The 25617-nt window shown below is 46.9% G+C and overlaps 1 protein-coding gene across 1 annotated transcript in view; it reads right to left on the bottom strand.

Annotated features, from left to right (window-relative positions):
- arhgap10 (Rho GTPase activating protein 10) overlaps positions 1-12054 on the bottom strand; it is a 100348-nt gene extending 88294 nt beyond the window's left edge. Inside the window, exon 1 of the mRNA XM_042338315.1 lies at positions 11860-12054. Within this exon, the coding sequence (XP_042194249.1) occupies positions 11860-12013 (154 nt within the window). The 5' untranslated portion in view covers positions 12014-12054. The remainder of the gene's footprint in view (positions 1-11859) is intronic.
- Positions 12055-25617: the final 13563 nt, after the last annotated feature.

Genomic DNA, 25617 nt, shown 5'->3' with positions numbered 1-25617 from the left:
TTGTACTGAATTGTATGTAAAACAATAAAAAAACTGAAATGCAAAGATTACAAACAACTTTAATCTGTTTTATCTGTGAACACCAGCCAAAGGTTGTGTTGACTGCGCTGAAACAGGCTTGCGAATTGTCGCTAACTGCTGTCTGAATGCCCATCATCCATCCCCCTATACAAGAGCCAAAACCCAGTAGGACGTGCTCAAAACACTTCCTCCCTGTGCATTAGCACAGAGGAAAAAATGCACTTTGTGGAATGTAATTCTCTCTGGCACCAGTTTTACTTTTAACTTTCACTTTTTCCTAAATGTGCAAATCCTTGCTGAGATACAGTTCAATACATGCCAGCTTCCCTTCAGTATCTCACTCAGTGTCCATTCTTCATATCTGAGTCCAGCCAGCACACACAAAGGTACAAAACTAACATAAAAAAATTAAAGGAGGTTCAAAAATTATTTCGTTGCGCAGAGCCTAGTTGGAATGTGGAGTTCTCCGTCACAAACTTCAGTCTATAAATTATTTTAAAAGGGCATTATGGCACCACACTGTGGGTGGGGGGGGAAGCAATAAAGCAATGGGAGCAAGAATGGGATTAGACGCAGTGGCGAAGAAAGGAGAAAAAGACCAGCCCAGACTGAATAGGATGAATGGTCCATTTCTGCCTTGGAATATTCTATTGCTCTAAACCTGATAAGTGGTATTGGACTTGGACATCATGTTCAGAAGCTGCTCTGTAAAGGCCAACTACCACGGTGAAGGCAGATGCCCGCCAGGTAGCTGATGAGGAAACTCTGAGTCCTGGGACAACAACTGCTGGAAGGTGTTACCTGGAGTCCAAGTTCATGACACATGGTCGTACGTCCAGCAACTGGAATCCACCTGGATTGGGTTGCAGAGAAGTAAGCAGCTGCTGCTTAAGCTCTGCGCCTCCAACTGGTGGAATCATTGCTGAATGAGGAAGGGATGTGCGTGAGAACTACAGATAGGAAGATGGCGGCAATGCTCTCACACATTTCATGCTGAGCTGAGAGGAAGCTTGCAAAGAGTTGCTGGTATCTGCCATCCACCTAGAGAGGGCTCAATCACACACTTGTCGGTTGTCAAATGACCAACTAGTGACCTTACCTCTCCACGCAAGGAATATCCTCCTTGCATGGGCAAGGTGAGCGGGGTCTCCTTGAAGCTGAACTGGCTCCAAGGTGACTTTTGGTAACAGAATATCCAAATCAAGCCAACCCCCTACTGCAGTGTTGGTAGTCCAGTCCCTGAGCCAGGCTGGTCTGCAGTGTTGCGGGGCACTGCTGTTGACAGCCCAGCCAGCCTGGCTATTCGGAAGGACTGGAGGGACAGACCCGTCACTGGGGGCAAAGAATCATCCTACTCAGTTCCTGTTAACCCTGCAAGCCAAATCCTCAACAGGTAGAGTGGTCCTTGTTGGGAAAGCACCTCCACTGTACACGCAATGTTTTGCTATCGTTCCTCTACCTCCCCCACCCCAATTTTAAAATCACATTTTTCTGAGGCAAACAAGAGTCACTTCTATGCACCAAGATATCACTTGGAAGAGACAATAGATTGCCCCAATATTATTTAAGAGACAAAGCCAACACAAACAAAGTAACAAGTCTAAATCCATTGTAACATGTTGCCAGTATATAGTTTCTCTGTTGTAGAAACACTTCTCTTTAGTCATTTGGACTGTGAATGTTTCAGATGTGTCAAGTAATTGATACGTATTTAATAGGCAGTCTGAACTTGACAGGAAGTGGTCCATTAGTAAAGAGATTTCAAAGGATAACAAATAAAATGAAACAAATAAATGTGAATGTGCAGACTGAAAACATTGCCAAGGTTGAGTGCACTTTTCAGAGTCAAACATGTGGTTATTTATTAGAGCTGACAGAAGAAATCTCTGTACAAGTAGTTGTCAAGTAGATCTCCCATAATTCTTACCCCTTCAAAATGGAAGATTTAGAATTTGTTAGAATGCCTCAAATCTTCTCCACTTTTAAATGCTTCTAAAAACCTATCTTTAATTGCGCTGTTGGTTATCTCTCTCCTATCCTCTGTCTCCCATCTTACTCAGGCTCTCACTCCATCTCTGTGAAGCACTTTGAAAGACATTTAACAAGGTTGAAAGCACTATCCAACTACATGAATGATGCTGTACAAGGGCAAATTGTTGATATGAAACCAACCCAACTAAAGTCTACCATTTCCAATGAAAGTACTAATGCTGGGGAGCATTATGTTGATGCTTGCTTCCATGGAAATACTTAAATTGATTTGCAAACATAATGATGGTTGATGGAAATAACAAGCTCTCAAAGAGGCTGGGAATTATAGAAGTTTTAATAAACACAGAAAGCTTATAAATCAAACCACTGTAGTTTGTCTCTCTCTATAGTTTGAGAGGTTTAGATTGGAACATGATGTGATTCACAGACCAGATTGCACAATACAGGGATCATCGGCTCTCTCATTGTTCTCACCTATAAAGAAACCAACAAGCCTCAACTAAGCATTCCCAGTTCAGATCAGGAATAGTGTACGCATACACAGGTCCACACACACAGGTACGTACAGGCAGGTATGCACACACACACACAAAGCCTCCACAAAGCACCCCTGGTTGAGTTCTTGAATGGGGTGCACACATGCACACTGCAGCCACAAACCCAGACGCTACCCTTCCAGCACCATCACTTTCCGGTTTAAGGATACTTTTGAGAAGCGTAATAATGATAACTGCGCCATTAGAAATGCAACACTTATTCAACATATTTAAGATTTACTGTCAGTCTGGTAGAAACAGGTCCCAGCAACAAACAACCATGAAAGTCAAATTGGAGACGATCAAGTGCTACGTTTTAAATGATCTGAAATAAGCAATCGTATAATTACCTTGGCTTTAAAATCGTGAGGCTCCATTGCATCACCTACGCTGTCAAATTAACTTTTAGATTGTGTTTAATTGATCCACGTGGAGCCCGTCTGCACAATTAAAATCATTTAGCTTACACATGATTAACATCTGTGCCACAACTTTCAATGAACTGAAAACTGGTTATCAGAAACTTGCAGGAAAATGCCAAGATAGTTTCTCTTTGACTAACTTCTCATGACTCCACTCTATTTAACGAAAGTTCAACTGTGATAAATGTTAATAACCAGGTTTAATTGTCGAATTGTTACCACAGCTGCAAGGAATGCCTTACCCCTCCTAAACTTAGCTAAAATAATACTCCTTGCATTTGATATGATGTATTTCATGTTGAGAGGTTGTCTCAAAGTGTTTTACAGGATTTACTGTAAAGTGTAGTGACTGTGTATTTTGCAGCCAAACACAGAAATACAGAAGCCAAGCATAGAGTAATGATCCCACAAATAGCCACCATCTCACCCACCACCCCTGCACCCCTGCGAAGGGCAGACCAGTCGTTTTAGCTGGTTCGACCATACTGTTTTAGCTGGTTCGACTTCAGCAGTACCCCAACAAACTGAGGTCCCAAACCTTGGCTTTTGCCAACCTGTGCCTAATGCTTTCCGGGATTAGTAAGCAGGATATATCCCTCCAGGGAGAGAGTGTGCATTTTATTCCAACAATCTATCTCTGGGATTTCCTTAAGATGCATGGAATTCTCAGTTTGGTTTGGATCCTCTTAAGCATGGTGATGGGTTTCAGCGGGTGTCAAGATACTCAGCTGACCAAACAAAATTTATTATTATTATGAATAACTACTTCTATAAGGTCCAAATGAAGTGCCCATCCATCAACAGTAATCAGTTAGGTTTTTAGTAATATTACAGCCTGAAGGACTAAGATAGAATCATTGTATCAATAACATGTCTTCTTAATAAGGATGCAAAAACAGTGCCTTATTTCCAATCAATATCATAACCAGAAGCATTCCTCAATTGTTTCCCTTCTCCTCCCCTGTAAGAACCCCTGACAGCACAACCCTAGAATAAGAGCAATCCATGTGGAGAAATGATAAATTCCGACCTGACCACTGAAGGACACAGTGCAATAGCACACAACAACAAAATTAGATTTGTATAGTGCTTTTCAAGTCAGGAGGACGTCCCAAGGCACAGCACAATCCTCCTCAACCACAGTGTTTAAGTTAATGGTTTTGGTTATTATATTGATTGGAAGTAAGGCACTGTTTTTGCATCCTTATTAAGAAGACATCCTTATTTTGGCAGAACTGGTAAAGGGATTTTCCAAAAAGGGAGGAGGGAGCTTTAAAATCCTTCATCTTATCAAAGCAAAACAGGCTCGACAAAATCTTTACAATATTTCTTTGAAGGACAAAATAATAATAATAATCCTTGCATTTGATATAGCGCTTTTCACGTCGGGAGGACGTCCCAAAGCGCTTCACAGAACACACTGTAAAGTGAATTGACTGTATATTTGTGGGCGAACTCAGCAGCCAATTGCGCATAGCAATGTCCCACAAACAGTCGTAGATTAAAAATAACCAATTTATTATTGTTTTTGGTTTTGGAGGGATTATTATTAGGCTCTGTGTGGAGTAAGGAAACTTGCCCAAGGTTTCGCCCTGACCTGCCTGGAATTGAACTCGGGTCTCTCACTTGCAAAGCAAGTGCTCTAACCACTGAGCTACAGGACTCCACAATGTAATGTGTTCAATGTCTTCACGAGTGTTGTTTGGTAAATATTTTTGTGAATGGAAAAGCAAAAGAATGTCCATCACTTTGTAAAGTGGAAGCCGTGCGACAATGCCTTATGATGCTCCTTTCACACTGTGTTAAGAATCTGTAGTATATTTGTGTTTATTTGATTTGTATTTCCTGGCCAAGAGGAGACAATTTCATGCATAGACACTATAATTGGCCTCAATGACTTTAGGCTAGGGGAGGGGATAAGCGAGGGCTCCCATTTCTGATTGCTATCCTTTGATCCATGCTGTAGAGTTCAAATGTGGTCGTCACAGGAATATAATAATAATAATAAACCTTGCATTTGATATATCGCCCTATCACATCATCGAGACGTATCATCACAGAATATACTGTAAAGTGAATTGACTGTATATTTTGCGGGCAAAATGCGGCAATTGCACATAGCAGTGTCCCACAAACAGTTGTGGATTGAGTGACCAAATTATTAGTATTATTTTTTTTGATGGGATTATTACCACCCAGAAAGCGATCGGCCAATCGACAAACAGGTTCTTACTTGCTGCTAGGTAAACAGAGGCGTGTGGAGTAAGGAAACTTGCCTAAGGTTTCTCCCTGCCCAGGAATCGAACCCAGGTCCTCTCGCTTGCGAGGTGAATGCTCCAACCAATACGCTACAGGATTCCAAATAGGAGGCCATTCGACTTTCAGGTCATTCCCATCACTTCATTGGGTCATGGCATATCTTTTAAGCTCAAATTTTCTAATTTCCTATTTATAATTTGATTCCCTGACTTCCCAAGTAACTATCTAGCTTCCTTTTAAACTTCCTACCAAGTCAAGCAAGGAGAAGAACAAGCTCAAGTTGATCTGGTTACCCCTATGGTCACGTAATGTCTAATTCCATTTGTTCACCTGCTCAGAACCAGAAACCAGGATTGATTTTCCTACTCTTATTACAAGGCACTGACACTATCTATTGCACCCTCATTGAATCAACTAAATCAGCGCACACAGTGGAATTCAAACCTGCAGCAGCCTTCTGGTTTGTATGATCCTGTTTTGCCCTGGATATTTTTCTTTACCCACAAAACCACCGGGGGAGTCCAATATCCCCTTTGTATCAGTCTCTGCTACATTTTCTAAGCAGCTGGGTCAGAACACATCAGAAAACATCAACAGGATAAGGCACAGGATAATCACTGCAAACAAAATTGGACAAGCATCTGAGCAGTTAAAAATATTAAGGGGTGGGGGGGGGAAGTGCTGGGATCAATAATAAAGTGTGATGGTACAGACAGCAATGGAACAGACACAATGGGCCAAATGGCCTCTGTCCGTTTCTATGAAGTGAGGTGTGGCACTGAAGACGAAATAGGTTCCACTGGCAATTTCTTCTTTCATCTTCTTGGAAGGAGGAAGAAATCCACCACATTAAGCTGCTCTACCTAGAAGTGAGCTGTGCATGAACAAGACCCATACGCAAAGAACTGTTAGTCAGTAACAGCTGAGAAGTGTCCCCAGTCCTGAGTGGTTAACACCCAAATCTACTTTTCCATTTCCACTCTTGATTCCAGGCCCTCAGAGTTGTAGGTGGCAAAGGATGAGCTGAAATTTCCTACCAGTGAACCTGGATAAGATAGAAGCCATCATCCTTGGCTCCGGCCAATTTCTTCACACGACTGGCTCTAACCCTCTCAACCTTCCTGGCCTCTCCCTCAAACTCATGAAACAATATTGGCGACCAGTTTGATCCTCAGCAGGTCTGTTTGCTATATCTCTCGGCTAACGCTAGCTTGATGCACATTCCGCCGCCCTACCCATACCACCGTTCATCTCAGCCCCTCGCTATCTGTCTTCACGTCCTGTCTTAAAACCTCTCTCTTTGACCGTCCCTTTGGTCACCTCCCCCTTCCCACTGCCCGGCACACCACTGTAAAGCATTCCAAGACATAAATCTCTGTGAAGGGCGTTATATATTCACGCAAATTGTTATAATTCTACTGCTGGAGGCAATCATTTCCTTAGCCTGAATTTCATAATAAGCTTCATCCTAGATCCCAACTGACTAAAACAGCGGCAATACATTAAATTACATATTGGTATTGACACTGAATGAGCAAATTGCTGGCGATATCAATCAGCACGTTAAATACAACCTGCTGTCCGAGTTCAGCAAAGCTCTTGTACCTCACTATTACACCCACCCACACTTCAATGATGTATGTGTGGAATCAATTTTTAAAGTAACACATTAACCCACGATTTATGCTTAGATGAGTCATTCTCAGACTAATCAAAAACAGCTGCTTGCAGTATAACACACCCTTCCGCAACATAATAAACATTTAGCAACAGCCTTTAGAGGCATTTCTCAACAGATTAATACACAAATAATAATAATGCTTGCATTTCATATTATGCCTTTCACGTCTGGGGGATGTCTCAAAGTGCTTCGGTTTTACTGTAAAGCATAATGACGATTTATTTTGTAGGCAAACACGATATGCACACAGCGATGTACCAGCAATAGCCATGAAATGAACGACCAATTGTTTTTATCCAAGGGATTATTGGCCGGAAAACTCCTTTCTATCAATCTAATTACTGAACTCTGAGTTGTACCACACTGGGGAATTACACATTGTGATTTCTGGAAATATTTTCACATCATTGTGTGAACAATTTTCTGTTTTGCTGTTTCTGTTTCGCTCTGTTCCTGTGCGTAAGTTTACACATCAGTAGACATTCATAAAACTTTGCATAACCAAACAAGAAGACATGGCCACCTTTAAAAGGTTGCGATAAAAGTTCTCTCTGCTTCAGTAAGGACAAGTTAGCACTATCTATAACTCTTTACAGCATCCCTCCCGAAAGGTAAATATTTAAGATCAGAGGTCTTTTGATCAACAGACCTTTGAATCATCTTGAGTGTCATAGAAAAACATTTAAGGGTAGGGAACTACCATTAATAACCACAGAAGAAGAGGGGGTAACAGAAAATAATTCATGCAAATGATCTAGAGAAAATATTGCAAGTTCTACAATGTACAATTGTTGAAGATTAATACTACTGTTCAGTGGGCTTTGCTACATTTTGCAATTAAAATAGGCTATCCAGCAAAAAATTTGTATTGCCATCCCCCATGGGTGTGAATATCGGGAGAGGGTGAAAAAATAATTTATTAGCATATTCAGTATAAAGGACAATTCAAGGCTGGTATACACAGTCCCTCTTCCACCTGGGACTAGATATACTCTGTTAACGTTGCACTTTGGAGCATCCAGAATTTGGGCAAATTGAGTTGTGTTCAGTCATTAGTTTGAAGTCAATTTACCAATTTCTTAAAAGAACTTACAGTAAACTGGCTTCAAGATTAAGGCTATATTTAAGAATTTCCAAAATCTGGAAGCTCTGAAAGGCTATGTTAATAAGAGTAAATATAGTCCCAGGAGGAATTTTACCCGTCTAATTTTGAACTTTGACGGTTTTGGTCTTAGGTAAAGAAAATCTCTGCTGTACCAAAGAGAGGACTCAAATCCTATTGTTTATTTCGTTCCCCCATCCGCACTTGGCTCCGCTGTCAACACATCCCCAAGGCGGATCGAATTGAAGATTCACGTCCTCAGATTCAAACGTCTCCCATGGCCTCAGCCCACAACTCCTCTGCAATCTCCTGCAACATTACCATCCCTGCTCCCTCTGCTCAACAAACACCAGTCGGCTTCACATCCCCCAGTCCACTTTCCCATCAGTGGGCAACCCTTTAGACACTCTGTCCCTGCTCTTTGGAAATCCATTGTGGAATCTTTCTGCTTTCTGCTAACCCTCTCCACTTTCAAACCCATCTGTGCTTTTCGACACCTTTCTCCAGCTTCCTCTCCCCTTCCCCAACCCCAACCCCACCACCGACACATTAAGGTACTATTTAATAAACTGTTGTTCTTCCAATTTTTTTTAAATGCAAAGGTTTTCAGAAGTTAATTTTATGAATTTCTGACTACTTGCTGCCCCAGTTCACACCGAATTTACTGTTCAGGGAACCTAAACGAGAATATGTTTTTTGCAAAAAAAAATAAATAAATAATACATCCAGGCAGGAAACGCAGAGTTCAAGAAATAATTTACTTTCATTTTTATAACACTTTATCGTTCTGAAACATCTCAAAGTCACAAACACTCAAAAGGCAAACAACCGATTTATCAAAAGGATTGTTGGCCAAGACACTGCGGGAAACGCCCTTTGAATTGTGTCATGGAATATTAACTCCCACCTCAAAAACAGACAGACAAGTTCTTGGTTTAACATTTTATCCTAGATGGCACCTCTTGACAATCCAGCACTTCCCACCAGTCCTAGACTGGAGTGTGAGTAGCAAAGTGCGTAAAAAAAATCAAACAAGCAGACAGGCTGGAGGAAGCGGACAGAAATCATGAGGTTACAACCTATTCCAAGACAGCAATTTTCATAAATCTCATGATAACATTGTGAGGATTCACAACTCTGTAAATACATAAAGGCTCTTAGACTTTGACACTGAGCTCACAGTAAAACTCCAATTCAGTTATAGGAGGGTGGTCTGTATTATCGGATGTGCCGTACTTCAGATAAGATGTTAAACCAAGGTCCTGACGATCTATTCAGGTAAGCATTAAAGATCTCATAACTCCATTTGAAAAGACAAGAGCATTTCTCCCTGGCCTACAGTCCCCCAGATAAAATGAAGTCATTCTCCCCGTGGCTCCATGTGGGATATTGCTGTGCACATATTGGCTGCTCCATTCATGTACAAAGTCAAAAAAATGACAATAAATCCTGTGAAGCACTTGAGACATTCGGACATATGGTTCTAGATCAAATGCAACGATTATTATTAATTATTATCAGCGCCATCTTAATATTACCAATTGTATCTGGCCCTACAACTACCTGGTACCAATATAAACCCTTGGTTTAAAATCTAAAATGGTTTGTAAATACAGTTGGTGATAAGTGACCATTCCACACATTTCCTAGAGTTAGAACATAGATCCAATCCTAGGAAAGGAAAACGTGCTCAAGCAATTTACATCCCAGGTGGTAAAGGAGAGACTAGGTCTCTGTAAGGAGTCTTTAAGCTTTCTCAGTGAAAACTACTGGGATAGGATGAAGATGTTGGTTGGCACATCAATCAGCAATTCAGCAATAAACAAAGCGCTTTGCAGGATTTACTTATATAATAATAATAATCCTTGCATTTGATATAGTGTTTTTCACGTCTTCTCAACGTCTCAAAGCGCTTTACAGAATAGACTGTAAAGTGAATTGACTGTATATTTGTGGGCGAAACGCGGCAGCCAATTGCTCACAGCAATGTCCCACAAACGGTCGTGGATTGAAAATGACCAATTTATTATCTACGACTGTTTGTGGGACATTGCTGTGCGCAATTAGCTGCCGCGTTCGCCCACAAATATACAGTCAATTCACTTAACAGTGTGTTCTGTGAAGCGCTTTGGGACGTCCTCCCGACGTGAAAAGCTCTATATCAAATGCAAGGATATTATTATTATTATTATTATTATTGTGAGCAGGTTCAGGGTTCAGCCAGACCAAGTCGAGCTCCAGACTCCAAAGGGATTTCACTTTTGAAGTTCAAAATTGGACAAGAATTTTGGACATCATTCGTATAAAGTGTATTCGTATAAAGCCGAAACAAGCATTGGCCAGGGTTTTTTTTTAAGTGATCTAGAAAGAAGACTCTTTTTTAAAAACAATGGAGAAGGTTTGCAATGTGCCTCAGTTGTAGCCAACATCCATCACAACACAGCCAGCGAACCAGAGGGGGGAGAGGGGGTACTCAAATAACACATGTAGCTTTCAGGGGTGGGGGAGAAAAAAAGATTTACCAAAACCTGATCAGATAGCTATTTTCTGCTCATACTTCCTGCCCCTCTCTGGTGAGCACAGTATCTGAGTTAAGTTCAAGTCACTTGTTTTGCCACAAAGTGCAACAAGTTTTCTTTCCACTGAAGCTTTTCGATCCACAGCAGCTTCAACGCCATCAAGTGATCAGATCAGTCAGACCTGGGCAGGGGCTGGGCAGGGGCTGGGCAGGGGCTGGCTGGGCAGGGGCTGGGCAGGGGCTGGCTGGCTGGGCAGGGGCTGGCTGGCTGGGCAGGGGCTGGCTGGCTGGGCAGGGGCTGGGCAGGGGCTGGCTGGGCAGGGGCTGGCTGGCTGGGCAGGGGCTGGCTGGGCAGGGGCTGGCTGGCTGGGCAGGGGCTGGCTGGCTGGGCAGGGGCTGGGCAGGGGCTGGCTGGGCAGGGGCTGGCTGGGCAGGGGCTGGCTGGGCAGGGGCTGGCTGGCTGGGCAGGGCAGGGGCTGGCTGGGCAGGGGCTGGGCAGGGGCTGGCTGGGCAGGGGCTGGCTGGGCAGGGGCTGGCTGGGCAGGGGCTGGGCAGGGCAGCGCTTCTCTGTACCGTACACTAACCTCACTCCCCTACCCCTATCCTCCTACCCCCACTCCCCCACTCCCCCACCCCTCCACTCCCCTACCCTCCCCACCCCCCTAACCCCCCACCCCCACTCCCCTACCCCCCCCACTCCCCTACACCCCCACACCCCCACTCCCCTAACCCCCACTCCCCAACACCCCCCCTACCCCCCCACTCCCCTACACCCCTGCACCCCCACTCCCCTGCACCCCCACTCCCCTACACCCCACTCCCCTAACCCCCCACTCCCCCGCACCCCCACTCCCCCGCACCCCCACTCCCCTGCACCCCCACTCCCCTAACCCCCCACTCCCCCAACCCCCACTCCCCCAACCCCCAATCCCCCAACCCCCACTCCCCTACCACCCACTCCCCTAACCCCCACTCCCCTACCCTCCCCACCCCCCTAACCCCCCACTCCCCTAACCCCCACTCCCCTACCACCCACTCCCCTAACCCCCACTCCCCTACCCTCCCCACCCCCCACTCCCCTGCACCCCCACTCCCCTGCACCCCCACTCCCCCAACCCCCCACTCCCCTAACCCCACTCCCCTAACCCCCACTCCCCAACCCCCACTCCCCCGCACCCCCACTCCCCTACCCTCCCCACTCCCCACTCCCCTAACCCCCACTCCCCTAACCCCCCACTCCCCTAACCCCCCACTCCCCTAACCCCCCCACTCCTCACAACACCAGTCGCTGCTTCTCGAAGCCCCGCCGCCGCCGCCGGCAAACTCACGTTTGGTGGCGTCCACCAGCGCCTTCCCGTCCTTCAGCAGCTCTTTGATGAACTTGTTGGTCTTCTCCAATTCCGCCTCGTGAGCTTTCAGCCTCTCCCGGAAGGTCGGACTGTCCAGGTAACAGTGACTGAACTCCAGCGGCTGCAGCCCCATCGCCCTCCTCTCCCCCACCACCCACCCACCACCCACCCCTCCCCTCCCCACCCCCTCCCCGCGGCTCTGAAACCCCTCTCACCCGAGACGGCGACCCCCCGGGGCGTTTGGCGCGAGAGGCAAAGAGGAGCGCGCGGAGTCGGTCATCCAGACACAGCCGTGCGGATGAGGGGGTGTCTGCGTGTGTGTGTGTGTGTGAGAGAGAGAGAGAGAGAGAGACAGCGGCGATGTGGAGAGGGTGTGTGCAGACAGCAGTGTGGAAAGTGAAACACACTCACTCACACACACACACACACACACACACACCACCACCACACCCGGAGGGGAGGGGTACAGCACTGCGCAGAGGATGAGAGGAGGGAGAGAGAGATGTGCAGAGAGCGAGAGGCAGCACTGTGGGGGGTGGGGGTGGGGGGGTGAGAGGAAGGCGTGTTAGAGGAGGCAGAACAGCGAGGAGAGAGAGAAAGAGAGAGGCACACACAGGGCGGTGCGGGGGTGAGAGGCACACAGGGCGGTGCGGGGGTGAGAGACGCACGGGGCGGTGCGGGGGTGAGAGGCACACGGGGCGGTGCGGGGGTGAGAGGCACACAGGGCGGTGCGGGGGTGAGAGACACACGGGGCGGTGCGGGGGTGAGAGACACACGGGGCGGTGCGGGGGTGAGAGACCCACGGGGCGGTGCGGGGGTGAGAGGCACACAGGGCGGTGCGGGGTGAGAGACGCACGGGGCGGTGCGGGGGTGAGAGGCACACGGGGCGGTGCGGGGGTGAGAGGCACACGGGGCGGTGCGGGGGTGAGAGACACACGGGGCGGTGCGGGGGTGAGAGACACACGGGGCGGTGCGGGGGTGAGAGACCCACGGGGCGGTGCGGGGGTGAGAGGCACACAGGGCGGTGCGGGGGTGAGAGACGCACGGGGCGGTGCGGGGGTGAGAGGCACACGGGGCGGTGCGGGGGTGAGAGGCACACAGGGCGGTGCGGGGGTGAGAGACACACGGGGCGGTGCGGGGGTGAGAGACACACAGGGCGGTGCGGGGGTGAGAGGCACACGGGGCGGTGCGGGGGTGAGAGGCACACGGGGCGGTGCGGGGGTGAGAGACACACGGGGCGGTGCGGGGGTGAGAGACACACGGGGCGGTGCGGGGGTGAGAGGCACACGGGCGGTGCGGGGGTGAGAGACGCACAGGGCGGTGCGGGGGTGAGAGACGCACAGGGCGGTGCGGGGGTGAGAGACGCACGGGGCGGTGCGGGGGTGAGAGGCGCACGGGCGGTGCGGGGGTGAGAGGCGCACGGGGCGGTGCGGGGGTGAGAGACGCACGGGGCGGTGCGGGGGTGAGAGACGCACGGGGCGGTGCGGGGGTGAGAGGCACACGGGGCGGTGCGGGGGTGAGAGGCACACGGGGCGGTGCGGGGGTGAGAGGCACACGGGGCGGTGCGGGGGTGAGAGGCACACGGGGCGGTGCGGGGGTGAGAGACACACGGGGCGGTGCGGGGTGAGAGCCACACGGGGCGGTGCGGGGGTGAGAGACACACAGCGGTGCGGGGGTGAGAGACACACTGGGCGGTGCGGGGGTGAGAGACGCACAGGGCGGTGCGGGGGTGAGAGACCCACAGGGCGGTGCGGGGGTGAGAGACACACTGGGCGGTGCGGGGGTGAGAGACGCACAGGGCGGTGCGGGGGTGAGAGACGCACAGGGCGGTGCGGGGGTGAGAGGCGCACGGGGCGGTGCGGGGGTGAGAGACGCACAGGGCGGTGCGGGGGTGAGAGGCGCACGGGGCGGTGCGGGGGTGAGAGACGCACGGGGCGGTGCGGGGGTGAGAGACGCACGGGGCGGTGCGGGGGTGAGAGACGCACGGGGCGGTGCGGGGGTGAGAGGCACACAGGGCGGTGCGGGGGTGAGACACACGGGGGCGGTGCGGGGGTGAGAGACACACAGGGCGGTGCGGGGGTGAGAGACACACGGGGGGCGGTGCGGGGGTGAGAGACACACAGGGGCGGTGCGGGGGTGAGAGACACACAGGGCGGTGCGGGGATGAGAGGCACACAGGGCGGTGCGGGGGTGAGACACACGGGGGCGGTGCGGGGGTGAGAGACACACGGGGGCGGTGCGGGGGTGAGAGACACACAGGGCGGTTCGGGGATGAGAGGCACACAGGGCGGTGCGGGGGTGAGACACACGGGGGCGGTGCGGGGGTGAGAGACACACAGGGCGGTGCGGGGGTGAGAGACACACGGGGGGCGGTGCGGGGGTGAGAGACACACAGGGGCGGTGCGGGGGTGAGAGACACACGGGGCGGTGCGGGGGTGAGAGACACACAGGGGGCGGTGCGGGGGTGAGACACACACAGGGCGGTGCGGGGGTGAGAGACACACGGGGGCGTGCGGGGGTGAGAGACACAGTGGGTGAGGAGGGGGTGGGTGGGGGGGGAGGGGATAGGGTCACTGAGGATTGCTCATGGTCTGCGTGAAGTCCTGGGAAGAAAACGTGGTGGACAGGGCAGTGGATCGCGGTGTTAGCGCAGGGCAAATATTCCAGATGCCCCCAGGAACACAACCAGGTCAGCCAGGCACTGAGCACATCCACTGCAACATGCCTTCCCTGAGGAGGAGGCTCACTCCACCGGAGGAGGAGTCTGTGCAAAGGAACACCACCCAAACTCGGTGCAAATTCAGGGTTTCTTCCACTCTTTCCCTGTTGCCAACTCCCCACTTGTCTCCTCTTTCCACACGTGTGTCTGTCTCTATTCCATTTCTTGGGCTCGTAGAAAGTCACTCCACAAAGATTTTTCAAAGCTCTCCGGACATCCATACTCTCTTAAACCACAAAGTGATCAACAACAACAAGATTACAATTGTATAGCGCCTTTCACGTCGGGAGGATGTCCCAAGGTGCTGGACAGTGTACAGCATTTCAGACCCGAGCAGAGGTCAGTGGGGGGAGGAGAGGGGAAGGGGGGTGGCCGATGGCATGGTCGAAGGGGAGATGGGCTCATGGAGTTTGGTGCGGGAGAGGACACGGGCTGCAGAGTTCTGGATTATCTGCAGCCTGTGGATGGAGGAGTTGGGAAGGCTGACAAGCAGGGAGCTTGCATAGTTGAGCCTGGAGGTGATGAAGGCATGAACACGAGTTTCAGTGGCCTGAGGGGTGAGGTAGTGGCGGAGTCGGGCGATGTTATGGAGGTGAGGGAAGGCAGAGCGGGTCATGGCTTGGATGTGGGGAAGAAAAGCCAGTTGAGGGTCGAACAAGACACCCAGGTTCCTGACTGGCGGTGAGTTGAAGTGTGCAACCATGGAGGTTTGTTGCTGCCAGAGGCTGAGGTGCTGAGGCGCTGGCGCGAGTCAATCAGGAGGGCCTCAGTCTTGTTCACATTCAACTGTAGGAAATTTGCCCTCATCCAAGACTTGATGTCCGACAGGCAGTCTGTCAGGACAGCAGTGGTCCTGGAGTTGAGGGTAGAAGCAGAAAGATAGAGTTGGGTGTCATCCGCATACATATGGGAGTTGACCCCACGTCTGCGGATGATGTCACCAAGGGGGAGCATGTAGATATTAAAGAGGAGACGGCCAAGGACAGAGCCCTGGCGGACGCCAGATGTGACAGTGTGGGGGCTGGAGGAGAAATTGTTGGAGGCAACAAAGTGGAGATGGTGAGAGAGATAGGAATCAAACCAGGCAAGGGCAGGTCCGTGAAAATTAAGTCAAAGAGGAGAGGCGGTGTATGAGGATGGAGTGGTCGACAGTGTCGAAGGCGACAGAGAGGTTGAGGAAGACAAGGAGGCAGAGGGAGCCCTGATCACAGATGTTCAGAATGTCATTAGTGACTGTGACCAGGGCTGGTTCCATGCTGTAGGCAGCGCAGAAGCCGGATTGGATGGGGCTCCAAGAGGGAATGGCGAGAAAGAAAGGAGCGGAGCTGGGACGCGATGACTTGTTCCAGGACCTTGGAGAGGAATGGGAGGATAGAGATGGGGTGGTAGCTGGAGAGAAGGGATGAATCCAGGGAAGATTTTTTCAGAATGGGTGTGATGACGGCTGTTTTTAGGGGGGTGGGACTGAACCAGTGGACAAGGAGAGGTTGATGACGTTAGACCGGAGAGGGGCCAGAAGGTGGAGCTGGGAGATGAGGAGAGAGGTGGGGATGGGATCGAGGGAGCAGGTGGTGGGTTTGAGTTTGCGGACACTCGTGGTGAGGGAGGAGGGAGAAATAGGGTCGAAGGAGTATGGGAGGGGATGGTTGGTGGGTGGGTCATGAGGGTGAGGTGATGTGAGTGTGGCTGTGGACGGGGCAGAGGTGGCTGAACGTATCCCCTCGATTTTGGATTCGAGGAAGTCCAGCATCTCCTCACAGTTGGAGTTTGGATCATAGTCCAGAAAGCTAATTTAAGTTGTTCCAGAATGCATTGCCTGAAAGGGTGGTGGAAACCGAATAGATAACAACTTTTAAGAGAGAAGTAGATAATCATTTGGGGAGGACAAGTTTGCAGGGCTATGGAGAGAGAGTAGGGGAGTGGGATTGAATTGGATAGTTCTTTTCAAAGAGCCGGCGCAGACACAATGGGCCGAATGGCCTTCTTCTGTGCTGTATAATTCTATGATTCCTAAGCACCACTTAGTACAGAACTGCTCACTTTTCAACAGGATTTGTTTTTTGTGGCCGTGCCTAAAATTAGCACTGCAGACACTGGTAGAGTGGTTACTGATGCTGGTGCTACACACTCTACTTCTCAGAATATGCTGAAGAATGACGAGAATTCCGAGAAATACATTTATGCAAAAATAATTGAAAGTAGATCTGTGAAAAAAGCACCCAACCACAGACTCTTTTTCGTTTTTTCACAGCTCAGTGGGTAAATGTACCACCTGGCAGAGAAAGACTGGCCCGTCTCTATTCAGTGACCTTTGTTGGAAATACAATGCGTTGTTGTAGATGCTACAGTCAATGCAGTCACGATCAGGTTCACTTCTGGTGTTCATGTGACGAAAGGTCATCAACCTGAAACATTAACTCACTTTCCTCTCTCCATAGATGCTGCCCGACCTGCTGAGTGTTAGCAGTGTATTTATTTTACAATGCAAGATTTGCTGTCTTTCAAAGGAGAATATTAAATTGAGGTCCAGTCTGTTTGGCCAGGAGTAAATTAAGGATTTCACAACACCATTTGGAAATAATAACAATAATGCTTACATTTGATAGAGCACCTTTCTATTATGATCAAGAAGTCTCATACTGTGAATTTGCACACAGCTATGTCTCACAAACAGTCATGAAGTGAATGATCATTTTTTTTCCTCTCTGGGGGATTTTTGGTCTGAGCAACACAAGAAACTCCCTTATGGAGTTTCTGGCTGCACAGTATTTTAAAAAAAAATTCTCTTTAAAAGGAGAAAGGAGTCCTGGCCAACAGTCCTGTAGATAAATTGGTTATTCACTTCATAGCTAATTGTGGGACCTTGCTGTATATAAACTTACTGGCACATTGGCTTACAAATACACAATGCACAAGTCTCTACATTTAACAGTTGAAGCACTTTGAAACATTACAGTTGATTTATCAAATGCAAGGATCATTAAAACTACTTAATGAGAAAAAGGGAGTCAGGGAGAGAACAAAATCATAAGACAGTGAAATCATAATTTAATTCAAACTGATAAACATAACTTCTTCAATAAAAGCTACAGGTTGGACTCTAGTCTCTATCTGGTCGTATTTGACTTGGTGTTGTGAAAGCTCCTTGAAATGATTCTTAATGGAAGCATTTGCAAATGGTTTGCTCAGTAAAAACAGACCACTATTAAATCAGACAGTAAGCATGCCCCACCACTGGCAACATCCAGAAACTCCCACCCTAACAGACAACGTACTGTGGCGTTGCATGAGATCAGTTGATGCTAGAAATCCAGGGAGTTGCTGATCTGAAAACTGTTTTCCAGCTCTTTCCATTCGACTGCACCTGACTCCCAATGCAGCCGAAAGTATCGTTTATGCTTTCATCATCTCCCACCAGAACTATTACAATGTCCTCCTCACCGATCTCCCCAGATCCATTATCCACAAACTCCAAGTTATTCAGAACTCCATCGACACCCGCATACTCACCCACTCTAAACTCCATACCCCCATCATACCAGTTATCACCAGGCTCCACTGGCTCCCTATTACAGAACAGATCAATTTCAAGATCCTCACACTCGTCTACAAATTTTTTCACTGGCACCTCCCTACTTTAGTGACCAGCTTCCTTCCCACTTCACTACCCATTGCCTCCACTTGGCTGGCTCCGGCCTCCTATTTGTCCCTCGTCCACTATCAGAGGCTGTGTATTCAGCCACTATGCCTTGAAATTTTGCAAAAACGTTCCCTCAATCTCTCCACCTTGCCCTCTTTTTCCCTTTTTCCAGATCACACCTGAAGACTTTCCTCTTCGACCGTGCTTATGATGCTTCCCCCCAGCTCGGCATCAAGCTCCGTCTTTATTTAGTGCTCCAAGACGCTACCTCGCATGGAGGGCACAACATAAATGCAAGTTGTTGTTGTTGGTAATGGTGAATAAAGCTGCACAGGATTTCAAAACCGACCTTCTCTTTCAGAACGCTGGCATCAGAGCTCTGCATGGCATACTTGCTCTGTCTAATCAAAGACACCAATCCGTGCAACAAACACGCAAAACAAACTTTTGCAACAGGTACAATTGAAATAGAAAAACTTATAATAATCACGTCTACCTAGAGCGTGTCTCCGTCATGTAGACAGACTTTCAACTGGCCTTTTACATTTGAGGAGAACATGATTAAAGCAGATGGGAGATAGTGAGAAAAGGATAATGTTTTACCATGGTCTTTTCAGTATCATTAGAAAAGGCTAGCATTTGTCCTTTATTGATAGTAGACTGCAACATCAAGCATATAATCTTGGTTGATTGAAAGAGCTTTATATCTTCAGTTTTATGAAAGGCAAGTTTATAGTATTCCAGGGCACGACTGCTGACAGCCCAGCCAGCCTGGCTCATTGGTATGCCTTGGAATGGTAGACCAGTCACTGAGGGCAGCAATTCATCCTACCCGGCTTCTGTTAACCCTGAAAGCCAAAGCCCTTTTAGGTAATGTGGTCTTAGCTGGACAAGCAGCAGGAAAGCTTGCCAGACAGTACTTTCAATGGAAACCTATGCGGTTTTACTTGGTTAGACTCTATCAGTAACTCAACACACACTTTGTGGTCCCCAAGCCTTGGCTTTTGCCAGCCTGCACCTAACTCTCTCTGGAAATAATTAAGCAGGATGTGTCCCTCCAGGGAGAGACTGTATATTCATCTGCAATACCCAAGAATTTCCATGTGTAGGTGGGAAGCATGGAACTCTCAAGTTTGACTCCGGCTTGGTGATATCACCCACAGTCATTGGCATAACGTCCACATGTTTGCAGATGATACCCAAATTTATTTCTGCCTCCACCCTCGACTCCAGGAGCACTGCTGTCCTGATAGATTGTCTGTCAAATATCCTGGACTGGAGCCAACTTTCTCCAGTTGAATGTTGACAAGATGGAGGCCTTCCTGCTTGGCTCCCATCAACGCATCCATACCTCAGAGGCTGACAGAATCACTATTAATGACCTAATTTGGATTATTGTGTTCAGTTTTAGGCACTCTGCCTTCAAAAGGAGATTAAAACACTAGAGAGGTACAGAGAAGAGCAAAAAGATTCCAAAATTTAAAACTTATCAAGTTTCTAAGAGAAGCTCGAAGGGATGAATTTATTGCGAGTAGACTGAGGACATGAGCCAAGTCATTAAAATTATGACTTTTCCTACTGTTCAGTCACATGTAATAGCTACTAGGGGAGGTCTCATTGATCTCTTGTTGACATTCCTAGAGCGTTATTTTAAAACTAATTTTTGTAAACAAATAGCAGTGAGGCTCAATTAATATCCATTGAAAGCTTTATGGTTTGCAAGGAGATACAAACGGGCAATTGGAGAATGCACTCTGGCAATGTTGTGGTTACCCATAAGATACTGTGTAAAGTGTGCGTGAAAGATCATTTGAAAGGAAACAGTGAAGATACCTAGGAGCATAAAACAGTCGAAAGGTCGAACATCATTTATGATGGTTGTAAAAGCAAAGGGACATATTTTGAGATATATGGGTGAGAGAGGAAGTGAGATTTAAATCTGAAAAAAAAATAGCATATTCATGTTAGGTGGGTAAATTTGTGACATTTCACCAAAAGATCCACAGTTAATCATCTTAATAATTTTTAGGTTCCAAAAAAAATTGCAACACATTTACTCCTGTTCTTTTTTTATCTTTTGAATGATCTGCCTGTATTTCTGAAGATTTATTGCGATTCTAAAGGAGGAGGACACATCTTTCATTGGATTGTAGTTACAGGCCCAGTTCAACAATATGATTTTTAATATTAGCTCGAATACTGTTTAGACATTTTTTTAATTGATTATCCCTTTAGTCAATATAGATCTAATTGATTTAGTTAAGGGAGAAAACAGTTCTAGTTTTCCACTCACTGCAATACTCGGTGTGTACTGCATTGTTGGAGGTGCTGTCCTTCAGATATATCAATAAGGTGAGGCCTTATCTGCCTGTTCAGAGTGAATGTTAAAGATCCCAGTGCACTATCAGAGAACAGAGTTTCTTCCATTACCTGGTCAATAATTCCCCAGATAAAATTGTTCATCGACTTGATGGCTGTTTATTCATTCATTGCTTGCACCCACAAAATACACAGTATATGGAGTCCTGTAGCATATTGGGTAGAGCACTCACCTCACAAGCAAGATGACATGGGTTTAAAGAAAGAAAATAATAATTTGGTCACTTCAATCCACGACTGTTTGTGGGACTCTGCTGTGCGCAATTGACTGTGGAGTTTCACCCAAAAATATACAGTCAATTCACTTTACAGTATAATCTGTGAAGCACTTTGAGATGTTTAGAAGACATGAAAAGCGCTACATCAAATGGAAGGATTATTATTGTTGTTGTTATAGTTTGATTTGATTTCCTCTCACTTTATTTCCTCTTGTTGGTGATTCCAAAGCGAGAGGGTATAAATATGTTAGCTGAAAGTATATCTAATAGGGAGTTTAGGAGAAACTTTTTCAAGAGGAAGATGGTGAGAATGTAAAACTCACTGCCAGAAGCTTTGGTTGAAGCAAAAAACTTCTATCTATTTGAGAAAAGTTGGTGCATACACAGGGGAGGAGAGAATAGTTGAGTATAGGTGAGAGGAATAGGATGGGTGAGGGTTCATGTGGAATATATAAACACTGGCACAGACTAGCTGGCTAGTTTCCGTGCCTTATCCCTCTGCATACTTCTTGGAGGTTTATTCCCTAACCTCTACTATTACTAAGTCTCTAACTCTCCTTAGTGTGAAAAACTGAGCTGATGTCTTCTCCATAAATGTTAGTTGCCCCTTTATAATAATAATAATCCTTCCATTTGATATAGCGTCTTAATGTGTCATTGAGACATCTCAAAAATCTTCACAGGATATACAGTAAAGTGGATTGATTGTGTATTTTGTGGGCAAAACGTAGCAACCACTTGTCCCACAAACAGCCATGGAGAGAATGACCAATTTTATTTGAGGGAGCTGTTGACGAGGACACCAGGAGAAACTCCCTTCTCTTTTCGAATAGTGCCATACGATCTTTAGCATCCACTTGAACAGGTAGAGGAGACCTAAATTTAACATCTCCAACAATGCAGCACAGTGCAGTATTGTATTGGGAGTGTCATCTTAGACTATATGATTCCAAGCCCCGATGTGGGACTTGAACCCACAAGCTTTTGACTCAGAGGCAAGAGTGCTATTGCTGACAGATATACCATTGTGCAAGATCCACATCCTGTGATCATGAAGAACTCTCAACTTCTAATTATTTAGTTCCTTTTTAGTGCTGTTAAAACATTAGAGTATATCCAGTGAAGCTCTTTGAGGCATCCTACTGATGTGAAAGGTGCTGTATCAAGTACAAAGATTATCATTATTCTTAATTGTTTTTCTTCAGAAGGGTCTGAGAAATGCTGTTTTATTATGCAGACGACGGCATTCCTATTTGAAACATTTAGGTTTTGCAGTAGGCATTATTTTTTTCTTGCTTAACATTAATTTACTACAGTTCACATGTGTAGTTGGGCTGAAATCCCTACTCACTTAGATCAACAAATGACCTTTCACTGATTGACCCAGAGGCTTTAAGCCCATCCTGCCCAATTGGTAAAAGTTATTTTTTTGGCCCACCTTGGGCTTTGTTTGGCTTGACATTAATTTTGCGTACATTTGCCTGGAAATGACACAATCCACTCCACATACTGGTGTTCCTTAATGTGATTAGGAATTAAGATTACATTTGTATAGCGCCTTTCACGTCGGGAGGACATCCCGAAACGCTGGACAGTGTACAGCATTTCAGACCCGAGCTGGGGTCAAGGGGGAGAAGGGAGGGGAGGGGAAGGGGGGTGGCCGATGGCATGGTCGAAGAGGAGGGTCTTGAGGCGGGACTTGAAGGAGGCTAAGGAGGGGGCGAGGTGGAGTGATTGGGGATGGAATTCCAGAGGTTGGGGGCAGAGTGGCTGAAGGCGCGGGGAAAGGGTGGGTTGATAGGGGGTTTAGGAGGTTGCAGAGGTAGGGTGGGGCGAGGCCATGGAGGGCTTTGTAAGTGAGGACCAGGATCTTGAACTGGATCCTCTGAAGGATAGAGAGCCAGTGGAGTCGGGCGAGAATGGGGGAGATGGGATCATGGAGTTCTGTGCGGGAGAGGACACGGGCTGCAGAGATTTGGATTATCTGCAGCCTGTGGAGGGAGGAGTTGGGAAGGCCGACAAGCAGGGAGTTTGCATAGTCGAGCCTGGAGGTGATGAAGGCATGAACAAGAGTTTCAGCGGCCTGAGGGGTGAGGTAGTGGCGGAGTCAGGCGATGTTATGGAGGTGAAGGAAGGCGGAGCCGGTCATGGCTTGGATGTAGGAGCCTGAGGTGCAGAGGCGCTGGCGCGAGTCAATCAGGAGGGCCTCAGTCTTGTTCACATTCAACTGTAGGAAATTTGCCGTCATCCAGGACGGTAGTCTGCAAATGTTACCCTGATATTTCTGTGCAATTGTGTGCTTCAGTTGCCCTTTGTAATACAGTCCTCTTACTCTTCTGGGGACAGAAATTCCACTAGTTTTGGGATGTAAGACAATGTTTTCTTAAACTTGTGGCGAACTATCGAAAATTTTTAAATTAAGTGTTAAATTCTTTAAAGGGACCAACTCCCAAATTAAGAAGGCATCTTCTAAATTAAGATTAAATTGAAGAATTTTGTAGAATTTTGCTCAGGATCATAAATTTTAAGACAAAATGGGAGTTTCTGACCTCTATAAAAAGAAAGCTGGGGACTTCTGCTATGACATTAAGAAGTTCCATTTAAATAACATCATGACTGAAGGCTGCTTCCTAAAACGCACAATTTACTTTTGAATCCAGTTGTGTAAATTCCTTCTGACTCACAATTTGGTAATTCTGTCTTGTGAGAATTTCAGTAATTTTTTTCCCCCCACTTTGGAAATTTAGAGAATCTTTACCCTAATTTTCAGGGATATGGTTAGAGGATTAATATAGTATTTGCAGTTGTCAAATTTCACATTTTCCTTAAAATAATTTGGTTTATTATAATTTCTTCCCATCCATCAGTACTTTGTTATTTAAACCATAGTCAACCAAAAGTTCTGATAATAAAAGACAAGGATTATTCTTCTAATTTCAGCACCATTTCCACAGGTATTAATAATAATGCTTGCATTTGATATTACCCCTTATCAAGTCAGAAGGATGTCTCAAAGCGCTTCACAAGATTTACTGTGAAATGGAATGACTGCGTATTTGTAGGCGAATGTAGCAGTCAAATTGCGCACAGCAATGCCCCTCAAAAGTAATGGTAAGATATACACTGGTTCTTGACTGAGGAGATGGGTAGGGAATTGTGTGCATCTCCACAACTTTGATTAATGCCAAACTGTGACCAAACAATAAATGGAGCTGAAAGGCTGACCCTCATCGGAGATAGAACCAGCCCTCCACCTCCCCCCCACCACACCCACACCACATTACACATACCACACACTCACTCCTTTTACTTATCTTGCCTGAGCTTGGTGACCTACTAAGTGCCCTGGTTCTTAGCTTCTCAGCTTCGCTCCTTCCTCTCCTGCCACTCCCTTCTCAAACCCCTCCAATCAGGCTTCCATGCCATCCACAGCAAAGAAACCGCCCCGGTCAAACTGTCAAATGACATTCTGTCCATCTATGACCAGGGCTCTCTCTGCCTCCTCGTCCTCCTTGACCTCTCTGCTGCTTTTGACACCGTTGACCACTCTATCCTCATCCACTGTCTCTCCTCTCACCTCAACCTCCACGACGCTGTCCTTGATTAGTTCAGATCGTACCTCTCACACCGCCTGCGCTTCATCTCCACAAACGGTTTCTCCTCTAGCCCCCACACCGTCTCATGCGGCGTTCCTCAGGGCTCTGTCCTTGGTCTTCTCCTCTTCAATATCTATATGCTCCCTCTTGGTTATGTCATCCCAGACATGGGATCAACTTCCACATGTATACGGATGACACCCAACCGTATCTCTCCGCCTCCACCCTTGACTCCAGGATCACTGCTGTGCTGACAGAAGGTCTGTCAGACATCAAGTCCTGAATGAGAGCTAACTTTCTTCAGTTGAATGTGAACAAAACCGAGGCTTTCCCAACTGGCTCCCATCAGCGCTTCCTCATCTCAGGTGCTGACAGCATCATCATCCATGGTTGCACACTCCACCTTGCTAAGCCAGACTGGAACCTTGGAACCTTTTGTTGTTTCTGAATATGTGTAATAACTGTCCAGATGTTTAAAACAATACCTAATGCATTATAGTGTTGACAAACATTTTTTTCATTTTTTTAAAGGTTAAAGATAGAGTTAAAATCTGGTATTTATGATCTTACCTCTTGTTTTATGACTCTTATGCAAATGGACTATAAGAAACACAATCAGCCTTTCACCTCACCAAGTCAATGATAGTGATATCTTTATTGCCCCATTAATATAGAATTCCAAATGGGAATGAGAACAAAACTGAATTGAAAATCCTTAGTGACTGAAAGTAAAAATTACTTCACACACGCACATATTGTGCTAGATTCAAATCAGGGGAGTATTGTCTAATTCCATGTGGCCTAGTGGTAGAAATGATCACACGCTGACTTTATCTTGGCCTATCCCTTTAAGAAAATGTTTGCGCCGATTTGCAGGAACACAAAATGTCTCTCAATGCACGTGAGACCAGCATATGTGTTGTTCTAACCCAAAAAAGGAAGCGAGTACTTGTTTGAATTCACTGTCATATGGAACATAATCATTGGGAACAATTGTACTGTACTGTGCAAATATACTGTACCTGTGTAAATGAGAATAGAAAATTCCTGGAACTGCATTTAATGTTACTGTGAATTAAAACTACATATGTAAATGACATTAATGCATGGGAGAAAACTACCTTTTCATCTAATGTTTATTTTTCCCTTCTGTGTTATTAGTGTCCATTTCCTTATGTTTTCGTC

The sequence above is a fragment of the Callorhinchus milii genome, unplaced genomic scaffold (assembly GCF_018977255.1).
Source record: "Callorhinchus milii isolate IMCB2004 unplaced genomic scaffold, IMCB_Cmil_1.0 Scaffold1, whole genome shotgun sequence".
NCBI lineage: Eukaryota > Metazoa > Chordata > Chondrichthyes > Chimaeriformes > Callorhinchidae > Callorhinchus > Callorhinchus milii.
Note: the sequence above shows the minus strand (reverse complement) of the source record. Positions and strands in the feature narration are given on the sequence as shown.